At 37.1% G+C, this 24,190-nt stretch overlaps 1 protein-coding gene across 2 annotated transcripts in view; it reads left to right on the top strand.

Annotated features, from left to right (window-relative positions):
- Positions 1-24,190, top strand: part of cntn4 (contactin 4) — a 201,993-nt gene that overhangs the window by 19,340 nt on the left and 158,463 nt on the right. For both annotated transcript variants that reach the window (XM_065279757.1, XM_065279756.2), the window contains exon 2: positions 10,901-11,025. In XM_065279757.1, coding sequence (XP_065135829.1) covers positions 10,971-11,025 — 55 coding nt within the window. In that variant the 5' untranslated portion in view covers positions 10,901-10,970. The remainder of the gene's footprint in view (positions 1-10,900; positions 11,026-24,190) is intronic.

Here is a 24,190-nt window from a genome sequence, read left to right as displayed (position 1 = left end):
CGCAAGTTTTTGTACGTTTTGCCTTGACCCCTGTGACGTTGGGGTTAGGTGCGGGGCTAGGGGTTCGGTTTCATTGTTGTTGTTTTTTATGAGAATTGTACGATTTTGCACGATTAACTTCGTATAAATTCATACGAATTAGCCAACTCATAAAATATGTACGAATTCTTGTGAGATCAGGCTGTGTAAACACAATACCTCAAAAAGCTAACGCGATTAAGCTCATAATCGCATCAAGTATAATTGTATTAAAACAAGTGGCATACGCCATTTTTAATCGCAGTATGTAAACACTTTAATCGCACTAACTGAAGTGTGCGTGTTTTTGTCACGGACCTTAAGTGCAAATTTGTTTTAAACATTAGGACGTTTTCCCGGAACTCTGTCAATACGATTCGCTGTTAGCAGTCTGCCTTCTTTCAGAAACAACTCAAATAATGCGACAGCAGCATATAAAACCGTCATAATATTTCTGTCTTCATCACGGCACCAAATAACAAAATACGTCCATTAGTTGGTCATTTAACATAAGTAAATTAACTCTATCCCCGCCATTGATGAGTTATCTCGTCAATTAAGAGAAAACATTTGCCTGAAAAAAATGTGTTCCTGATGAGTTTTTATGGTAATCTTTAATACCGCGATTTTCTCATTAAATTAACTCTTTCCTCGCCATTGACGAGTTATCTTGTCAATTAAAGGACAAGTTCGGTATCTTACACTTAAAGCCCTGTTTTCAGATTGTTTATGATGAAAAAGAACGGTTTTGACTGAAATTTCGACATATGCGGCTGCCCGAAAATTTTCGGGTATTTGTTGTATCACCTCCCACCTCTATAATGGCTATATAGGTGCACAGGAACAATCCTTCCTAAAATGCATTAAACTTTCGTTTACAAAGACGTGAAACTCAGCGAGTGGTCAGGGGTGTTCACTGATATGCTCACACAAAAATCGCTGCAAACGATGCTTTCCAACAGGTGTTTTAGCTTGTGGACCTATTTTTCCAAACGCCTCACACCTGATATTCTTCCGTTGAGAGCTTGAATAATAAACACTCCAGCCCAGTTGGTGGCGATAATCCACTTTTGCCAATTGCAAGAATAGAAACAAAGTTCCTGGCACGGAGTAATACCGTACCTCACAGCACATCTAATACAAGTCAATGGAGTTGGAAAAAACTACAATAAAACCTGTTGGGAAGCATCTTTTGTAGCGATTTGTGACCCGTCACGGAAACCAGGGACACAAGTCGGCAGCACAAGTTTCGAGAAAATGAGAAACAAAGTTTTTTTTTTTCAAAATTTGTGATTTTCGTTTTATTGCAGAATCTGTTAGTTGAGATCATGAAGAAGCCTCTCCATGTTTGAGATAGCAGTTTTTGTATATTTAAAAGCGTACATTTTGCGGTTAAAATAGGCTTGTTTTTCCGGAGATTCTAGCGTGCAGCGGGGGGGGGGGGGGGGGGGGGCGTCATTGTCTGTGTGTATATTTACATACTGTATAAACTTGTGTTTTCGCCTCCGCCCCCAAAGGGAACAGCGTGACTACTAAATAAGGATAGTTCGCCCAAAAATGAAAATAATGTAATTAATGACTCACCCTTATGTCGTTCTAAACTCGGAAGACCTCCGTTCATCTTCGGAACACAGTTTAAGATGTTTTATCGTTAGATTTAGTCCGAGAGCTTTCTATCCCCTTCATTGAAAATCTATGTATGGTTTCCATGTCCAGAAAGGTAATAAAACATCATCAAAGTAGTCCATGTGACATCAGTGGGTCAGTAAGATTGTGTTGATGCATCGAAAATACAGTTTGGTCCAAAAATAGCAGAATTACGACTTTATTCAGCATTGTCTTCTCTTCCGGCTCGAGCGTGAAGTCACGTGACTGTAGTGACGCGTTCCTCAGACATGTTTGCTAAGTTTTTTTTTTCAAACTCATAGCGTGCGTCTCCCCAGACTGTAACCCCGGATTTCCACCGACTGCGGAGCGGCTGCAGATCAGCTCCGCTGCGTTACGGCTCCGCACTCCACCGTCCGTCAATACCCACCTGATCCATATTTGTTGCAGAGCGGCTGCGTGCTGAAGTGACGAGGACCCATGAGGTCTCGCAAATTCACGTGAAGATCGCGCGATACCTAGTTCTGTCTCTGCCCATTATTCCGTTGAATTATGACGTTTCTACAAACCAGCCCAGATCACAACACGAGAACTCACGTAGACAGAGCAGTACATCATATCCATCCAAAATTCAAAAAATAAGAAGGCTGCTAAAACATTTATTTATGCTCTATCTTTAATGTATTTATTTGAAACTCCCACTGGCTCTGTTCTATTCTATTATTTGTTGTTTCTGTATTAATGACTTTATTTGTGTGTGTTTGTAATGTTTGTATTGCAAATATTTAATTTAAAAAACACGAGTTCTCGCGTATTCAGGTATGATCACGCGATAAAGTCATGGCTCCGCCCTGCGGAGCTGTCCGGCATCCGTCAAAAATAGAAGCTCTGCGTATTTGTGCCGGAGGGCTGCAGATGGCCGGAGCTGTGACGGATTCGGAGCGCAGTCAGTGGAAATACACACATTGACTTGAATGGAAACCGATTGACTCCGCCGCCGTTCCGCAACGGATCCGCAGCCGTTCCGCAGTCGGTGGAAATCCGGGGTAAAGCTCGGGCGCACAAAACAAAGAAAAATAAAAGAAGCTGGGGTAGAACAAATAACAGTCAGCCGCATCGTACGTCAGCCGCGTCACTGACTTTATGCGGCGCCGCAGTCGGATGACGCCAAAGTACCGCGAGAGCTCTTAAGAAATCTTACGGAGTAGTTTAATTTCGACTCGCTCTCGTGGTACTTTGACGTCATCTCTATGTCAGTTCTTGCAGCGCAGCATGAGTCCAAACACACAGAAGTTACACAGATATAGTTGTATTCTTTATATAATTGGCTACATGTTTTGTCTATCAATATTTTCCATGAAGTCATTGGCTGATGGAGGAACGAGCGAGCGATTAGTAACATCTCTAAAGGATGTCACGTTTTCGACGGCGCTGTTTGGATGATCTATTATACTACTTCCCTATTTTAAATACAAACTTTGAAGGCGGGTTCATGTGTTTAACGGAGTGTAAGCTCATATACCCTTACATGTTACGATTTAAATAGTCTTCAGATTATATATTATATTGTATTACCAGACATTCATGCGAAATCTGATGTAAACAATCTATATTTCACGGATTATACGCATTTGTGGACAAAAATGGTCATTGGATAATCTGAAACAGACTGGATTCGACTTGTGATCCCCACAAAGGTAAAAGAGTCATGTTTATTTTTGCGTGTTGTCATTTGGTCATAAAATACTACATATGATGCTAGAACATCTCAAAAAGGGTTTTACAGGGGGTATGGCTTAGCTAAATGAGATGTAAATGAGCCCTATTGTCTCCCCCAGCTGAAAAGAAGAGTCCCTTTCGTCTCGATTTTCTCGGTTTGAGTATTTCTGAGTTCCTATATCTTCTCCAAATCTTATCAGATTTCCATGTGTTACACATCGTTGGAAAGCTTAGAAACTGCACTTTCAGAATCTGTGAATAACTCAAAATGCCCAGATCCGACTTGTGTCCCTACTTTCCGTGACTGGTCACATTTTTGTGTGAGCATATCAGTGAACACCCCTGACCACTCGGTGAGATTCACGTCTTTGTAGACGAAAGTTTAATGCATTTTAGGAAGGATTGTTCCAGTGCACCTATAGACCCATTGTAGAGGTGGGAGGTGAAACAACAAACACCCGAAAATTCTCGGGGCAGCCGCATATGTCGAAATTTCAGTCAAAACCGTTCTATTTCATCATACTGAACTTGTCCTTTAAGAGAAACATTTGCCTGAAAAAAAAATGTGTTCCTGGTGAGTTTTTATGGTAATCTGTAATACCGCGAACACCCAATTTCTAAAAAAAAAACTGAAGCAAATAATTATTTGTTGAAATAAAAAAAGGCTGGCAGGAAATGAGTTAAAACAGTGTATAGTATATGTGAGTTCAGCATTTGGGGTCTGCATTGGGCTATGTGTTAAATAATAAGCATGAGATCATTAGTGAATAATCAGAAAATAAAAAGTGCATGTAAACAGGAGTGAATAGGTTAGCCCCAGTCATGTAAACATCTTACTGCTGCGATTAAGTCTTTACTCCGATTATTGGAAATAATCACATTATTGGTGTATATGTTAACCTAGTCATTGTTTTGAATACCCATGTGAAGTGCCTACATTAAAAGTGTGGTGCGTTTTGGAGTTGTCCGGATGTTGTCACTAGATAATATAGTTATATATCTACACTACATCAATTCGATGTAATACAATAACAAGGCAGTTTTGAAAGGTAAAGGAAAGCGTGGTAGTGTGTAAAGCTCACGATTGAAATCGCTGTAGTGACTTTTATCCTATATCAGCAAATGTGACTTTCTCACCTCTGTCAAAGCCTCGGGAGACCTGGATATGGAAGTGGCTCATTCAAATGTCATTCAAAGAGATACATTTAAACCTGGCAGTCAATCACAAGACCTGTCTGAGCCAGTAAGAGTTGACATTATTGATAACTTTTGAGTGTTTAAATTTGATTTTCATAGAATGATGACTTTAATTTTTGCATGTTCCTCGCACAAAGCTATCATATGGCAAAATAACACTTGACTTATACCTGTAGTGCATGGATAGACCGGGATTTGGCCTTTTTTGAGCTGATAGTGGAAAAGAGCAGCTTGTATATTTTGCAAAGTTAAAATAGATCGATAATACAGATAGATACCAGTAAATAATACATTTTCATTTCAACTTCAAACCAGTGAAATGTGCAGTTGTGTGCATGGTGAAAATAACTTCATTCGTCTATCAATGTGTGAACAAACAAGAGAAAGTAAAACATTTCACAATGTAATTTTGTATTCACAGTCCAACAGTTTGTAAGATACATCATTAACCCCATCAGTCTCTTGATGAATTGTTTAGTCTGTTTTTGTGGTCGGCTTGAGCTGTATGTCATCTGTTGGTCTTGTAAGTCATGTCTCAGTATCAGCTGTATTTTAAACTTTAAGATCAATCTGCATGCCATGACTACAAAGCCCAGCGGTCCTCATCTGAATGCAGTTTTTGTTTCTTGACCCCTTGAAAACAGAGGAATTGCTCTTATTTAAGGGTTTCGGTGTAAACATGTCATTGGGTTGTTTGCATTTACGCTTCCAATCAATCACACTGTTAACCTGTACTTGGCAATGGCATACTAATGAAGACCTTCCGAAAAGTATGCTCACGATGAATTATTACTGAACTGACAATTGAAATTGCTTATTTTATTAAAATATATGATATTATGTTACAATGAGAATGTTATGTTATTATAAAAGTGACTATAAGATGCGAATATGTTAGTATAAAAATGATTTATTGCATAATTCTGGTATTGGTCACGCAATTGTAAAACATATTAGGGTCAATTTAAAACAGTTATAAATAATCAGATTAAAAGTTTTAAATATATAAAATATTTTATGTTGGTAGTATTAACCCTCATGCCATATCTTTCTTATTTCTAGTTAAAACTTTTATTGCATTGAGCTGAAATGGTGACACTGATCAGAAAAGTAAAAAAAGAAGATTACATTACACTTTTACAATTGGTAGATGCAATCATTCAAAGTACTGTATATGTCAAAAGATAAATAAAAATGTAGCTATAAAAAAATATGTTGTGACTAGAAGCATCAAATAAGTCAAAAGTGATATATTTTAAACATCTGCAAAATCATTCTTGTGGCATTTTATCTAGCCGCTTCTTAAAGGGGACATTTCACGAGAATTTTTTAAGATTAAAAATAAATCTTTGGAGTACAGGTTGATAGAAGCACTGGGGACCCAATGATAGAATTTAAACATTGAAAAGTCAGATTTTCATGATATGTCATTTAAATCAATATAAAAGGAGTTTACATGTATTCTGGGCTCTTATTGGCTGCTTTTTTATCAATATTTTATATAAATCATCTATTTTATATTATATAAAATTATATTATATTATACTATACATATCAAAAATATTTTTAATAAATAAAAATTTTAGGTTTTTAATGGAATAAATGAATTTGTTTGGCACAACTGTATTTTTGTCTACCGAAGTAATTTCAACACCTTTAGTCTACACCTTCAGACTGAAAGATTTTGAAGATCATGTGAAGTGTTTCAAAATGTTTTACCCGTACTGTATGTTAGGTGTGTTTTATCATATGTATTTCCTGGGAATCCATCCCATGACCATGCATTTCAGGATTTTGTTTCATGTTTCTTTATATAGTATATTCACTAACCCACATATAATGAAAGCTGGAGTGCAGATTACGGTGGGAAAAGATTGGACAGATTGAAATAGAGATAAGATATTATTAGACATGATCTGTGTCGACAAATCCTTAGCTTAACTTGTTGACATTACGTTTCAGGAAATAAAACGGATTCAATCTCAACAGCCCTTGTGATTCGATCGAAAAAGCCCTTTGGAAATTACGCCTATGGTCTAGACCGCATATTTAGTTTGGGCACCGCTGAATTAATAAGTGTCTCGTTCACCACGGCAGTCGCTCATCATGGTTCAAAGTTTTATTTCTATGTTTGCTCCCAGAGCTTGGCTTTTCTTAAGGAAATGCTTGACGCATCTCCTCTCACGATTGCTTTCTCTCTGCTCGCTCTGTAAAATGCTGCATAAATCTCGCTCTGCGACCTGTTTTTATTCGTCTTCTCCAACAGGCATTTCAAAACTATATGCTCCACATTTCACGCCCCCCAGACAGATGCTCTGAACGGGAATTTGGGAATGGGCACACAACAGAGGAATCTGTACACACAAGATTAGATAGGATTTCTCGGATTTCTCTTATACATTAGTAGATATGTTGTTTATTTTTACACACTTCAGAGTTTTAAGCTATTATGGTCAGTCTATGTTACATTTCAACCTACAAATCTAAAGGAAAATAGAAAAGTGTATTATATTTAATGTAAAAGAATCCATTACTGTACTAAGATGCTTTACATTGTTCAAATGCACTTAAAAAATATGTAAAACAAAAGTTTAATCATATTCCTTATATTAACCAATTCAACCTACTATTTTAAGTTTAATTTTTTTTTAAATTCCATTAATTACTGATCATAATTTTTTTATAGTGTGCTGTGGTTAGGAAAAGCATGAAGCAAAGCAATAATATTTTAGAAAAAGACAAAAAAACTACATTTTCTTCATAATATATTATTTAAATATATTTTTTCCAAATACAATATATTTATACCTTAGTACTATATAAATATTATTGGCAGTGTAGAAATGAACTTTTGGACATGAATTTTGTGAATATAACAAAATGTAGTTTGTTGCTCTTATACTCAAGGTTTTCAGGAACTGTTTTCATTGATTCCCAACTCTTTTTATGGCTACCCTTGTGGTTTGGTTTTCACATAGCCCTGAAACATCAAGAATGACTCTTTTCCTTGACACAATGTGTTCTTTTGAGCATGGGACTGATTCACGGTGATTCTCTCGGGACTTTTACTGAGAAGATAAACAGAACCAAGTTCAGACACAACTCTTCCTCACTTCCCATCTTTTATTCCCACTACAAACATCTCTCAATCGCACCAAGCACACAGGAGGTGTCTTAGCATGGAGTGTGAAGATTCAACAAATGAATTAAACTGTTTACCAAGTGTGGGAGTTAGTGTTGTTAGCATCTCTGCTGTGTCGAACGAAACTTTGCTCTGGGGTTTGCATTGTTTGACTATTGAGCCAGGGTCTACCATGACTAATAGCTACATGATGCAAAATTATTGTACAATAAAACACCAACAAGACGTTTAAATCTAAATCTATTCATGTGAATTAAGTGAATATACAGTCAGTGAGTGAAAGCATTGAAAGAACTGCGTAATAATGGAGTGCTCACGTCTTATGTTTGTTCTTAACTCTTTCACCGCCAGCGTTTTTTAAAAAAGTTGCCAGCCAGCGCCAGCGTTTTTCATGATTTTCACCAAAGTTTAATGCCTTCCAGAAAATGTTCTTCTTTAAATATATAAACATACAATATACCAAATGAAAGAACAGACCCTCTGCTTTCAAACAAAAAAAAAACGTTTCATCCTACCTTCAGTGGTTCTTTTGCAATCAGCTTTTGAATATGGGTAGGTTTCTGCAAAAACACCACATTTTGAGCAAAAAACAGAGATAATTATTTTCATAGAGATCCCATTCAGAGTGATCTTTAAAACAGACACGGACATGCAGCCGCTTGCCATAGGGCAATACTTTAACCGGTTTTAAAAAGTTGCGGAAGGGCGCCACCGGTTGGATAATAGCGGTATTGCGGAAAGACGGAAAATCTCGTCATTGGCGGGGAAGCGTTTTCTCTTAATTGACGAGATATCTCGTCAATGGCGGTGAAAGAGTTAAAGCGATACTCCAGCCAAATATCAAAATTACCTCATGATTTACATACATAGGATACATAGGATACATACAGTATGTCCATCATCTTTCAGATGAACACATTTGGAGTTATTTTATTAAATGTCCTTGCTTTTCCAAGCTTATAATGGGAGAAAACAGGGATCAGGAAAAAAACGTTTAAGCCCAAACAAGTGCATCCATCCTTCACAGAAGTAATCCACAGCTCCAATGGTTAATAAAGGTCTTTTGTGGGTAATTGATGCGATATTGTAAGAAAAATCTCCATATTTTAAACTTTAGCTTCCAGTAACAGCGCCATATTGGACTGTCACTGTGCAATGTATCCATGGCAACAAACACTCACTACGCTAAAACTCTCGCGTGAGTCCAAGCGCTGTTACTGGAAGCTAGTTATTACAGTTTATAAAGTTTGAAATATGAATATTTTTCTTACACAATCACATCGATTACCCTTAGAAGACCTTTATTAATCCAAAGTCATTTTGATTACCTCTGTGAAGGATGAATGCACTTTTTTGGGGTTTAAAGTCAAAAGTTGTTCCCTGATCCGTGTTTTCTATCATTATAAAGCTTGGAAAAGCAAGGACATTTACTAAAATAACTCCAGATGTGTTCGTCTGAAAGATGATGGACATATGTATCTCGGATTGCTTAAAGGGGACATACTATGAAAATCAGACTTTTTCCATGTTTAAGTGCTATAATTGGGTCTCTAGAGCTTGTATCAACATAGAAAATGTGAAAAAGATCAACCCAGTAACTTAATTTTGGTAAACCATTCTCCACAAGCATGTGAAAAAATAGGTCATTGAAATTTGGCTCCCCTGGTGATGTCAGAAGGGGATAATACCATATGGCACATTTTTGCACACACCTACAAAGTGACATTTTTAACTTGCTATAATAATTTATCTATATGATATTTTGTGCTAAAACTTCACATATGTACTCTGAGGACACTAAATATTTATTTGAAATCTTATAAAAGTCTTGTGAAATGTCCGTTAAGGATCAGTAAATCATGGGGTGATTTTGATATTTAGCTGATGTATCCCCTTTAATGTGCCACTTGGTATGCCATTTAATGTTGGCCATTGGTATTGAAAAGGTAGTAAGTCTGACGTTATAAATGATTTCTTGCTGCCTGTTTGTGACATCCAGGCTAAAGTCTCATGATGAAATTACTGTATGAGATTAAGAGCATCAAAGGTCAACCATTGATTTCACATTGATTTCATTATTTGACATGACCTTACTCAGTCAATATTAAAGGTTATATTTTCACAGAATGTTTATATTAATGTATTTTAAATAAACACAAAGAAGTATTTTCACACCTTTCATTCATGTCTTAATTGAAAATGACGCAAATATAGAACCTTGGGGGCTGTTTACACTTGGTATTAAGATGTGTTTTCATCGATCGGATCACAAGTGGACGAGAGAGACACATTACGTTTACACCTGGTATTTAAATCCGTCTCTTTTGTCCACTTTCGACCGCATCTGTCCTGAATACTGTGAGGGGGTGGTCTTTGAGACGGTGGGCGAGTCTCTCTGCTGTCATTCAAACGCGAGCGGGAGTAATTATGAGTTTATATGGACGCAAACTAATATTATGTCAGAGTCCACTGCTTGTTTAGCAAGTAAACATGCTGCACAGAGTTTTGTACGTGTGTATGTAAGAGCTTTCTCTGAATTTTCAGCGCAATTGATGAAATACGATCGCGCAACTTTCACGCTTTTAAAACGAAACTACGGAGAACACCCGCAGTAGTTTTATCAATGAAAGGCTAAAAATAGCGCTGTTCACTGTATGTTCACGCCAGAAGTAAAAAAAGACGTAAAATTTGTGTTTAATACCTCAGATTAGATAAATGGGCGGAGAGAAGGCGGTCGCGTGTGGCTGTTCGAACACATTCAACCACATTGCGTTCCGCAGCTCCAAAGCGATCCGATCGAAAGTGGTTTCGACTACCTCTGGATGTGGTTGAAAGTGGTCGAAAGTGGACGCGTTCAAAACGTTTTGAACACCGTTTACACCTGGCATTAACGTTGTCCACTTGTGATCCGATCGACGAAAACGCATGTTAATGCCAAGTGTAAACAGCCTCTTGGTTTAATCAAAACTTTTGTTTGAAAATCAGCGTTTATAATATATGGGCAAACGCTTTTCATGTGACCTTTTTAACAGAAAAAGGCAGTGTCAATTAAATCAAACTGTTTTGACATAAAAGTGCCTATATATTTTAAGAAACACCCACAAATATTTTTTTCAGTGACATATTTTTTACACACAAATCAAGTTGCTCGTAATAAAGTGTAACCACATCGTAGTCTGTTGACTTTTACTAAACACCTAATTTTTGTGTTCCTTGCAGAGTAAGGATCAAGAAACCACAGAGAGGACACCCTGCATTTCTGATTGGATTTGACCGTACCAAACTAAAGATGAAGTTGCTATGGAAACTGCTGCTGCTGCAGTCATTCATGGGGGGGCTTACAGGTAAAAGCATCATATTCACAACTTTTGATGCGTGTGACAGTTGCGTTTTGTGATGTCTGACCGCATATCCCTGTGAATTCAGGGCACTGGGCCATATTCAAGATCTGATGGAGATACATTTAACGTTGGCAAATAATAATCACTACACAAAACCAAATTAAGTTACTTTAACATGAAACAACTGCGTGTACATAACGGGATATTTCTGAACAGATTGAACAGGAAGCGCTGGTTGCCTGATACTTTTGAATATAAATGAGGTGAGTGACTGGCAAGATAGGATACTAAGATGAATAATATTCATTTGAATATACTGATCGCTACGAATGTGAGATTTAATCAAGGGGATGAAGAAAACTGAATCTTTATTCTTTGGCAGACTGATGTATTTTATAGCAGTCTGAAATTAAATTCATGGGAACGCTATTGACCCAAAGGTGCTCTAGATAGCACATCTGAAAATGACTTGTCACAAAAAGCCAGTTACTGACTTTTACTTTCTGTAAAACAGTATTAGTGGCTCCTGTTTGTTGACTTCATCTTGGCGTTCAGTTACGAATTTACATTTGCAAATTTCGCAGGTGCTTTTATCCAAAATGACTGCATTAATGTAATGCATTTTTATCAGTTTTTGTGATCCTGATCCTTGGTGTTGCTAGTGCCATGCCCTACCTATTAAGCTACAAGAACGCCTTCCTGTAAATTAAATTTCATCATCAAATAAGATAGATTTTTTCCAAATAGTCTTTTATGTGTGTTTGAGGTGACTTGACTAATACATTTATCATTGGGAAAAGCTTAACTCTCAAAGACCCCTTAATGACTTTCTGTTCATTTCAAGCCAGTTGTAGGCCTATAATGTTCATACTGCGCAACTCCATTCAAGTCAATGATCCTTTCCCCTCACTATCTTGAAAGAGAAAATTAAAGCTCTAGGGAAGTAAAACTTGCCACCCCACCATCATTTATTTCTGAAGCCTCTGTCATTAATTAATGCACAATGAGAGGAAATGGTGATACGCATGTATTCAAAACTCACATCTTGGAATTTATTTCATTTTTCATTAAGGTACAATTAAGGTGCCTATTATCTTTATTAGTACATTTTACCTTAGGGATCTATTACTGTACATCAATCTTAATCTGATTATCCGGTTTCATTCTTCATATTTTAAACCCTCTCTCTGTGATATTAACACAATTTATTATCTCTGAAGTATTTAATTAAAAAGTACTTTGTAAACGTACTTCTTTCTGATTTTTCCCTTTTTATTCAGAAAACAAAGTTGTGTCTGAATACATTTTAAGATTACAGAACAGCAAGCATTAGCCGTCATTTCACCATCTATGTTACCTATAGATTCGATAAAGTCTCGCTATGAGTAACCCACTTCTAGCCAAAATGACCTTGAATTTGGTTACATGCCATAACATATTCCATCACATAAGCAAAGTCAACAATAGTGATTATAAGGTGTTTGGTTTTATTTAATTTATTTGTGGGCTACGATAAGATGACTTTTAAAGGATTAGTCCATTTTCTTAAAAAAAAAATCCAGATAATTTACTCACCACCATGTCAAACAAAATGTTGATGTCTTTCTTTGTTCAGTCGAGAAGAAATTATGTTTTTTGAGGAAAACATTCCAGAATTTTTCTCATTTTAATAGACTTTAATGGACCCCAACACTTAACAGTTTTAATGCAGTTTAAAATTGCAGTTTTAAAAGACTCTAAACGATCTCAAATGAGGCATAAGGGTCTTATCTAGCGAAACGATTGTCCTTTTTTTGCAAGAAAAATAAAAAATATGCATACTTTAACCACAACTTCTCGTCTTCCACCTCTTGACGTGATGATGTATTATGTGAGGTCGGGCTGGCGCGTCACATGACCGAAGATAGATGAGAAGCTGTGGTTTAAAAGTGCATATTTTTTATTTTTCTTGCCAAAAATGACAATCGTTTCACTAGATAAGGCCCTTATGCCTCGTTTGGGATCATTTAGAGTCCTTTAAAAATGCAACTTTAAACTGCATTAAAACTGTTAAGTGTTGGGGACCATTAAAGTCCATTAAAATGAGAAAAATCCTGGAATGTTTTCCTCAAAAAACATAATTTCTTCTCGACTGATTAAAGAAAGACATCAACATTTTGGATGACATGGTGGTGAGTAAATTATCTAGATTTTCTTTATTTTAAATGGACTAATCTTTTAAATGTTCCCGGACAGCCCAAATTCTGCCTTGATTTAGCCTAGACGTCTGGGCTGTGTTTGGATGGCTATTAGACATCTTTGAAGTGCAAAACTGCTTACTGGGTTCCTGGCAACATTTTGGAATAGTTTAAGTGTGAAAGTCAAGTTTATATTTGATTATGATTTGTACTGAGACGAATGCAAGCGCCGCCTTGCCACGCACCATCAGTTGAGGGTTAATCGGGTCTTGCAAAGCTCGCATGAGTTTTACAGTCGGATTCAGTATAATTAATCTACATTATGGTCATGTGGGTCATTTATAATAATTTCTCAGTTTTTGGCCCACATAGAGTGAAAGTCTATCCAATACTGAATGTAGATTTAATATTAATAGTAGTCATGCTGCTGTAAGTGTATATTTTATTACAATTAAATTATGCATTAGTTTGGATGGAATTTTGAGTGCAATTGTTAAGTCAGCTGTTAATAAGTAAACATATGCCACCCTGCTTTATATATATATATATATACATTAGCTACTGGATTTGATTTATAGATCTCTGCCTCTTTTTCAATTGCTTTTGTTAAATGTATGCATTCGCTAAACCAGTTGTTCTCAAACTTTTAGGCATGCCCCCCCCTTGTGTAGTGTGCATCCCTTTGTGCTCCCCTCCAAATAAAATTCATAACTAAATACAATCTCAAACTTAGATTTTGAATGAAACAAAACATAATAAATTATACAATGTAGTGCTGTTGGGTAGTTGCTATATTTTCGAGGTTTGATTACGCAGATTTTATAATAAATTAATGTATTTTATCAAATTGGGTGCTTCCAGGGGGCCGCTCCCCCACTTTGGGAACCACTGGACTCAATATATATATAGACCAGAATTTGTTTATGACAGTGGCTTGTTTTACCACACTAGAACTACGGCTGTCACGATTATAAAATTTGTCTGACGATTAATTGCCTAATAAATTGTGACGGTAATTAATTTTGAAATAATTTTCTTACATTGTTGTGATTATTTAAATTAAATATTTTGCAAGGTTTACCTGGCAGTAAATATTAATACACATAACACATATTTAAAAGTAATCTGATACTGTCTCGTTTTACAGGCACTGCAGCTCCCCCTTGTGTTTTTTAGAGAGATGTGCAATCATTGTGGTGATCTGAAATCATCGCGATGAGGTCAAACAATCGCGATGAGACGATTATTTAATCATTGTGACAGCCCTAACTAAAACATCTGGCCAAATTCTCATTGGGAAGAGCATGTTTCAGATACAAATATATTTTAAAAGTGATCAATGCAGTACATGTATGCTTTCTTGTTTCTTCATATCGCCATTCAAATGGAATAACCACACCTTTCACGACTGTTCCTGTGCTGGTAGCTTGCCAGTTCAAAAGTGCAAACATCCTTTTGTTCATGCACAAAACAAATATTTATCTGTAGTCCTAATTGTGAATATATATGTTTTGCTCTCAGTTGGGCTTAAACGGCTCATTGTTTCTCTAATATATCTCCAAGGGGATCCCATGTTTTGTATGCATATGTATGCCAGGATTGCTAATGCAGTTGCATTAAAGATTTACCCATCAGGCACTTTTATCCAATGTGACAGTAAATTAAATCAGTAGTGATATTCCTATTGCTAATCCAATTGCTCTACCAGTTCAGCACGAATATAACTTTATAACTATTAAAAGAAGCTGAATAACTGCATGCACGAAACTCCTCTGAACTACATACATCTGTAACATTTGTCAGACGTGACATGGCTCGCCTACAGTAACTGTATTTGAAGATCAAATAGGAGTTCCCTAATCCGTTTAGTTCTGTTATACACCAGCACATGCTAGTCTCCCTGTATTGGATCAGAAAAGGTGTTTGGTGGTACGTGGCTCTCTTACACCGAGGCCTCTTTGTTCTTCCCTTGTGTTTTCAGTTAGTACTGGGTGGCACTGGTTGTTGTAAGACTGTGCTCCTTCTTAACACAAAACTGACAGGAAAGGTCACGCTACACGCCATACGACACACACGAGGACCCTGAAAAGACGAAGCTCGGCAGGGTGACTGCTCAGAATGCTGAGAGGGGTCCGCAGTGACGGGGCGAGCTATCTGCCGCACACACACATCACTCCACCCTGATCGCCCACCCAGTTAGCATACGATTACCTTAGCGTCACACACACATCAACAGGACACAAGCTGAATTCTAATTTCCGTTCGGCTTTTCTTGTTCATGTGCACTCGGTGCCTTACTGGGGTGTGTTTCCCAAAAGCATCATTGCTAACAAAGTTAGCAACTTCATTGGTTGCAATGCAATTTCCCATTGCCAACCAACTAATTTGCTAATAGGTTAGCTACGATGCTTTTGGGAAACGCACCCCTGGTAGTTAGTGTTGCGCGTTCATTTTTTGCGGACAATTATAACAAAGTATTATGCAATTAAACACATTAACACAAATTTATCTCGCACATCTGACCCCTTGTCAGCACACAGGCGATGCAAAACACCAAAGTCTCCATGTGCGTGTATCCATGCATAAGTAAATAAAAATAAATAAAAAACTTACATTTACTTAAAACTATAGTGCCTATAAATTGTAAAAAGTGAAAAGTTGGATTAACTTAAAAATACTTCAATTGGTAGGTAACACCTAGAAAAATGTAAGTTTCATTAACTTAAATTTTTCATCTAAAGTAAAACTAAAGTGAAATTTTAAGTTGAAAATACTTACATTTTTTACATTGTATATTTAATGATGTGGAAAAAAACAATTGACTTCTAAAGCGCCTGTTCATTCAATGCTTAATTGTTTTGCAGCGATGATGTATTAATTTTAATACGTTCTTCCAAAAATATTGACATGCAATCTCAATTTAGAGCGACGTGCCATATAATTGATTCAATTAGCAATTTAAATCGATCGATAGCCCCATTTAACCCCTTTTTAAGCAATTTTTAAATTATTTGGATGCCATATGACAGGAAGTCAAAAAGTAGCCTTCCGCCGGAGTAAACGAACAGAAAATTATGCAATGAAAAGAAATTAGAGAAAGCTTAGAAGCATGTAACCTCTGAACAGGTTTGTTAAACGTAAGATGCTTGGTTGTGGTTTTCAGTGACTTTGAAGAAGCTTGTGCTAGGAACTTTCGAACTTTTCAAGCACTTGACATTACAAACACTTGAAATTTTCCCCTGCCGACAGAGATGTTTGATTTTCCCTCCCTGTTCCTTTTTGATTACAAATTTTTTTCAGTCAAGTGCTCTTTATCATCAACTACTAACAGATTGCAGGATTTATTTATTTACCTCTATTCTTGTGGGAACAAAAGGGATTCCCTATCGAAATCTGCAAGTGTGAGTGAAGCTCCTCCGAAAAATCATTAGTCCCAGCACATTCTTAAAGATAAAGGTGCTTAAAAGGGCTCTACTCAGCGGTTAGAACCATGTGTAACCCTGAACCACAAAATAGTCATAAATGTACATTTTTGAAGATTTTTTAGATTTGTACTTTTCATTAATGTATGGTTTGTTAGGATACAACAATATTTGGCCGAGATATAACTATTTGGAAATCTGGAATCTAATGCTCCGTTCACACTAAACGTGAATAGAGCATCTGGCACAAATGAACTCAATGTTAAGTCAATGTAAACATGCGATTGCGCACGTCTGGAGGTCTCACGGGCGCGAATGAGGTGTTTAGCGTGGTAGATGCACGTCTAGTTCGAGCAAATTATGCAAAATTGAGCATTGTCGCTGGAAACGCGCTAGTTGAAAATTCTTAACTTTGGGGGAAAATCGCACCACGTTAACCAATCAGGAGCTTGCTATAGTAGTGCGTGATTACAGAAAGTGAGCGGAGTCACATAAGCCCCTCCCATGATGCAAATTTTCGTGTAAATGTTTCGCATGACTAGAATTTCACATGCGGCTTTCACATGCGAATGAAACTCAAAATGGTCAAGTGTTCTACTACTCGCGAATAGCGTGTTTTTGAAGCCCTCTAGCGCGTTTGCTGTAGAGGTCTTCACGGGTCCACTTAGATATGAAAACCCGAAGTCTGACCCGAAGCTTGATCGGGTTCAGGTCTAAAAGTTTCACGTGTGCCTCAGACACGAGTCTGGTATAATATTAGTGCCATCGGGTCTCGGGTAATTTAAAATGAATGTGTTTTTGCAGAACGGACCCGAAAACCCAAACTCTCTCGCGTGTGCGTCAATGTCCTTTTCAAACCTCTCCTCTGTTTGACGAGAGCACTTGCGACATTGTGTGGCTGGCGGTAGGTTAATTTTTGTTGAGACAGACATGTCAGTCAACATTTTAGCGGTTACCTGGGTGTCTTCAAACAAATGGAGCAGCTCGCCAAATTGGTTTGCGAGACCAGCAGGGTTTCTTTCTGTCTGACGGTGCCGTTTACATACGGGTCCAGTCGGGTTAAAAAAATGCCACTGGTTCGGGTCAGACTCGGGTCTAATTTTCTCGGGTTTGTCTCGGGTCAGTTCTTTCTTTAAAAAATATATATATATTTATATTTATGCATGTCTGGTTCGGGTATAAAGTTATTTGGGTCATTTCGGTGGAACCAGAAGACCTCTAGTTTGCCGTGAATCCAGCATAAGGTTGCAAAAAAATCTTAATATTGGCAAAACCTTTAATGTTGTCCCAATAAAGGCCTCCTTAGCAACACATACTATAAATCATTTTTTTTAAATATTTTTATGGTAGAAAATGTACAAAATATCTTCACGGAGCATGATCTTTACTTAATATGACTTTTGGCATATTTTTTATAATTTTGACCCATACAATCTACTGTTGGCTATTGCTACAAATGTACCCATGCCATTTATGATTAGTTTTGTGGTCCAGGGTCACATTTTTGGTTATCCAAATAACCTTTATAGATAAAGGTTATTAAAAAAAAAACATTTCTTGAATTGTTATAGTTTTTTGTTGTTTTTAAGCAACTGAAAAAAATCACAAATGTCAGTGCCGGTCATATAATTTCTCCAGGGCCCCAAAACCCCCTAACAGTGGTCTCCAACATGGTGCTCGTTGGCACCAGGTTGCCCACACAGAGTCTGTGAGTTGCCCGCCAAATCACATTTTATTAATAGACTCAATTTGACTAATTATTCATTAAATATTTTTATATTCCATTTTAAAAAATGATAAAACAACAAAATAAACAAAAAATGTTTGAGTAGAATATATAAAAAAAGTAGTCCTCCAGATTGTTTTATCCATTGTGGTAGCCCTTGCTAACAAAAAGGTTGGAGACCCCTGCCCCAGAGGGTTAAGAACCTTCTTCCCTAAAGTGAACCTTTTTTGCAACAAAACGGTTCTGTGGATGTTAAAGGTTCTTTATGCACCCATACAACCTCACAAAAAGAGTGTATGACGAATGGTCTCGTATTAAAATTGAAATCATTAAAGGAACAGTCACCCAAGAAATAAACATTTTGTCTGTGACTGTGTGACTTTCTTTCTTCTAAGGAACACAAAAGAACAAAATTTTGATCAGAATGAATAATCATATCTTTTATTACAACAGAAATTGAGCAAAGCTGAGGCTGTTAAGCTAACAAAATTATACAAATGTATTAAAGTTCATTCGTCTTGCGTGTTTTGTTCTTCTAAAGCCAAACAATCACTTGCATTGTTCCTCTAAAAATATATGAGCCATGCTAGCAAAATGAGTCGGAATGAGCAAATTTTCAAAAATGAGTTTTTTTGACATTCTTTATTAAAAAAACGTTAAAACAATGTATTATTTGTTTGTAATCTGACAAAAGTGACAGAGCAACACCTGTTTGAAGTTGACAGAGTCAATTTTGAGAAAAAAAGATTTCTTGTCAAAACAAATATTTTTAAAAACTGTAATTCTGTGCAGATGTCTATATATCGGGGTTGCATGCGTGCATGTCTGTGAATGCTTCGGATCTGTTAGTCAGCATAAGGAAGATTTTTTTCATGTCTTATTGCTCTTACTAACTCGTTTAACATCAATCAGATCCTGAACTTTATCTCTCTTAACTTTTTCACCGCCAGCGTTTTTAAAAAAAATTGCCAGCCAGCGCCAGCGTTTTTTATGATTTTCACCAAAGTTTAATGCCTTCCAGAAAATGTTCTTCTTTAAATATATAAACATACAATATACCAAATGAAAGAACAGACCCTCTGCTTTCAAAAAAAAAAAAAAAGTTTCATCCTACCTTTAGTGGTTCTTTTGTAATCAGCTTTTGAATATGGGTAGGTTTCTGCAAAAACACCACATTTTGAGCAAAAAGCAGAGATAATTCCATTTTTTTTCCATTTTTGACTTTTCATAGAGATCCCATTCAGAGCGATCTTTAAAACAGACACGGACATGCAGCCGCTTGCCATAGGGCAATACTTCCGGGTTTAAAAAGTTGCGGAAGGGCGCCACCTGGTAATAGCGGTATTGCGGAAAGACGGAAAATCTCGTCATTGGCGGGGAAGCGTTTTCTCTTAATTGACGAGATATCTCGTCAATGGCGGTGAAAGAGTTAATAGCTATTTCAACAAATGTCACACGCATGTGGATGGACACGCATCTTTGTTTTAGATTAAGCATTTATTGCGGTACACCTCTCAGAAAACATTCAAATAAAGATAATTTTAGATGTTCAATGACTATTTAGACAAGGGCTAAATCTACTTCAATTTTTTTTTACTTATTTATACTTTCTTTTCCCTCTAACTTGAAATTAGACAGTGAGCATTCGGACTCATTTTCCCAGCTCGGGTCACATATAGTATGCTTGCATTATGGTAAAGTCATATTAGTTTAAAAAAGCTTGAAGGTGAGTAAATAATAGCATCATTTTCAATAACCAGATGTTTCTCCACAGTTGTTTCTTATTCAGGGGCAGGTCACTCTGATATAGCAATCAAGCGAGATGCAGCCTTCATCCGATGCTTTTATTTCGGTGTCTGGTTGCGTACACCTCTCACAGGTGAAAAGGCAGACAGCGGTGCCTAGAAACCCGTCATTTGGTGACCAAGTTATTCATGGTTTGTAAAGGCGATGCCCAGCGGGGGTTCTGTAAACAGCATTTTCGCAAAACAATTTCTGCTTTCCACGGGTGTTATGTTCTAAAAAGCACTGTCTGTCCGACCCACCGCTGGCATCGCACATACAAATGCTAATAGAACCCAAAATTACTTGCCTTCACGACTCTACATATTGAAACTCTATGCAATCAGATTGTGTAATTTTTTTTCAAAAGCTTTTGGCGAAAGGTTGTAAAGCACACGCATATCGAGATTGTTTGTATATCCGCTAGCAGTGACAGTTGCAGACGACGTTTATTATATGTTATCACATTTCACAGCACATATTTCACACACCTCTCTCCTACTGAAAATGAATTGGTAATGTGAAATGTTATTGTTTTTGCATGTGTGTGGGTAGTTTTGCTTGGGTATGCATATCATGTGTGCACTAACAGGGATGGTTGTCAGGTTTGGTGAGAATTTGTAGCTTTCACCATAGGTCTTCCTTATGTAATTATTATAAGCATTACAGACAATGGCGTTTTTAGTATGTTATAGTACATTTGACTACAGAACAAGCCAAAGGACTGGTGCACTGGATTAAAAATTTATATTTTTGCAATTCATAAATTATTTTATGATTCACCACAATGGAAAATCAGAGGCACATTTATGTCCAAAGTTAGCTAGATTTTCAGTTCTGATCTGTGCTTCCTTTGTACGTGGAAATAAATTAGACGCACATGATTTTATTTCAGATTTGGAGCGCATTTAAATGCGGTGTGATGGCAGCTATTGAATCATCTGTGAATCGCATCTGATAAATTCTTAGCTGATGCATCACATGGAAATTGAAATGATGAAACTCTGAGTAACGGCTGTAATAACATTGGTGGCTTTTGTTCTAGTGACACTTCAGGTTTTTATGCATCACATTAGATTACCCCTGTCCAAATTAGTGGGTTGAGTCCACATGGCATAAGCTCTATTGATCTCCAAAGGACAGAAACTGGGAGTTGCATGACAATGAATAAATCCTGTGTCTATTTGATTTGATAGTAATTTGAGATGCTGTCTTTCTCATGGGCCATACGGTCTGCTGTTTGGTTAGAGGTCTGGCCTTCTTTCATGTAAGTGATTAAAGTTATTTCACTTTGGCACTATGATTTTTAAACACTGTGATAAAAGGTGCAAGTTTATTTAACCTAAATTTGAAATTGTTGAAAGTGTTTCATTCCCCGCCAGCGTTTAAAAAAAAGTTGCCAGCCAGCACCGGCAATTTTTTATGATTTTTACAAAAGTTTAATGGCTTCCAGAAAATGTTCTTCTTTAAATATATAAACATACAATATACCAAATGAAAGAACAGACAAACAAACCAGCAAAAAAAAAATTGATCTCTTTTTATCACCTCCCAAATATGTTTTTTTTTTCAATTTTGAGCAAAAAGCTAAGATAAGAGATCTTTTGATAGAGATCAGTTTAAAGTGATAATCAAAACATACAAAGAGTCCTTATTGTTTGCCCTAAGGGGTTGATTCTGGGTTTTATAAATTGGGTAAGAGTTCCACCTGTTGGATAATAGGGAAATATGGATTGCCGTAAAAACTCGTCATTGGCAGGGAAAGAGTTAAGTTAAAGTATCATAAAACATAATATGACTTACTGATCATCAATTACTGAACAGTTTTACAGTTATTTTGTTAAAATTGTGAGTATTTCACAATCTGCTCAATTACTGGGATTTTCACCCACAACCATTTCTAGGGTTTACAAAGAATGGTGTGAAAAGTGAAAAACATCCAGTATGCGGCAATCCTGTGGGCGAAAATGCCTTGTTGATGCTAGAGGTCAGAGGAGACTCGGCCAACTGATTCATGCTGATAGAAGAGCAACTTTGACTGAAATAACCACTCTGAGGTATGCAGCAAAGCATTTGTGAAGCCACAACACGCACAACCTTGAGGCGGATGGGCTACTATAGCAGAAGACCCCACCGGGTACCACTCATCTCCACTACAAATAGGAAAAAGGGATTACAATTTGCACAAGCTCACCAAAATTGAACAGTTGAAGACTGGAAAAATGTTACCTGGTCTGATGAGTCTCGATTTCTGTTGAGACATTCAGATGGTAGAGTAAGAATTTGGTGTAAATAGAATGAGAACATGGATCCATTATGCCTTGTTACCACTGTGCAGGCTGTTGGTGGTGGTGTAATGGTGTGGGGGATGTTTTCTTGGCACACTTTAGGCCCCTGAGTGCCAATTGGGCATCGTTTAAAAGCCACAGCCTACCTGAGCATTGTTTCTAACCATGTCCATTCCTTTATAACCACCATGTACCCATCCTCTGATGGCTACTTCCAGCAGGATAATACAACATGACACAAAGCTCAAATCATTTCAAATTGGTTTCTTGAACATGACAATGAGTTCACTGTACTAAATTGGCCCCCACAGTCACCAGATCTCAACCCAATAGAGCATATTTGCGATGTGATGGAACGGGAGCTTCGTGCCCTGGATGTGCATCCCACAAATCTCCATCAACTGCAAGATGCTATCCTATCAATATGGGCCAACATTTCTAAAGAATGCTTCAGCACCTTGTTGAATTAATTCCACGTAGAATTAAGGCAGTTACTAAGGCATGTTTGTTAAAACTAGTTATATTTCCTAATTAAACACAGGCCTAGTCCTGGCTTAAGTTAATCCCGGTCCGGGTAACCACCCCTATGTGATTTATCAGATGCGGCACAGTTTCAGTTTAAAGATTCATAACACAGCTACAGAAGTTGCTGACAGTGAAATCTGCAATAAATGCTACATTTAGCAGTTAATTGTGACTACAATCAATCTGGGACCTCATGGGCTTTTATCATTGAACAGCATGGACTAGATCAGCTGGGATCTCTTGTTAGATGCCACATACCCAAGAGCAATTTATTGCTGGATTTGCCAAAGTTTGTGCATCTTTTGAATATATTTAAGAGTTTCCATCAATTTTACATATACATGCAAACTGTGACTGGTTGTTAAAGGCCAATTTACAATGAAAACGCATTTGTTGGAGTTTGTTGGTCAGTATGAAACCCCCGTTGGCAGTTGTTCGATCAAACCAAATGAGTCTTTAGAATGTTCTGGTTTGTTGGCGTTTGTTGGAGTTGGTTCTGGTTGGATCAGTGTGAATTGGCCTTAGATATTAATCAGAAAGCTTATTGTATAATTTGTAAGATCTTTTTTACAGATTGCATTACTTTAATATTGAAAAAAAAGTATTAAAGTGCATACCGTTCAACATACCGTACATTTTCAGATGTCCTGCCTTCCTCAAACGCATTGACTCATTGATCTGAAAAGTGCTGTGTCCCTGCTTAGCCAGCTTATCTGTACGTTTTGATTGGCCTAAATACCTCTGACGTCACCCGGAAATGTGACGCTCCTTACCATGTTTGAAAGATTTGCTCACAACGCAATGTTGTCAGGAGTTAAATTACAGGCTGTGAGTCCAAGCGGGAGGAATTACGATAATGTCGGTCTTGTCCTTGTCAACCCGCCCAGAAGGTAAACGTTTGCTTACAATCTGTGTGTTTGTTGTAATCCAAGAAAAGAGATTTACATTAGAAACTTGCGTCATCATTTACTTTGGGGTACGTAACTTTTGCATATCATTAACATGTACTTATACACACTTACACACCAAAGGAAAGGATAGTTGCTCTTTAATAAACACAATGGTTTTCTGTGTAATTCTAGAACATTGTAGTGAACATATATAATTGAATATATTTTACAATGACTTTGGTGTGCTGAGAGAGAGAGAGAGAGAGAGAGAGAATAGGTAAGAAACAAATTAGAATTGTGTGTGAGCGAGAGAAAAGGAGAGGTTGAGCAAAATCAAAGGTGTCACCGTGGCGTGAGG

The sequence above is a fragment of the Paramisgurnus dabryanus genome, chromosome 7 (genome assembly GCF_030506205.2).
Source record: "Paramisgurnus dabryanus chromosome 7, PD_genome_1.1, whole genome shotgun sequence".
NCBI classification, from domain to species: domain Eukaryota; kingdom Metazoa; phylum Chordata; class Actinopteri; order Cypriniformes; family Cobitidae; genus Paramisgurnus; species Paramisgurnus dabryanus.
This window is presented reverse-complemented; position numbering and strand designations above follow the sequence as displayed.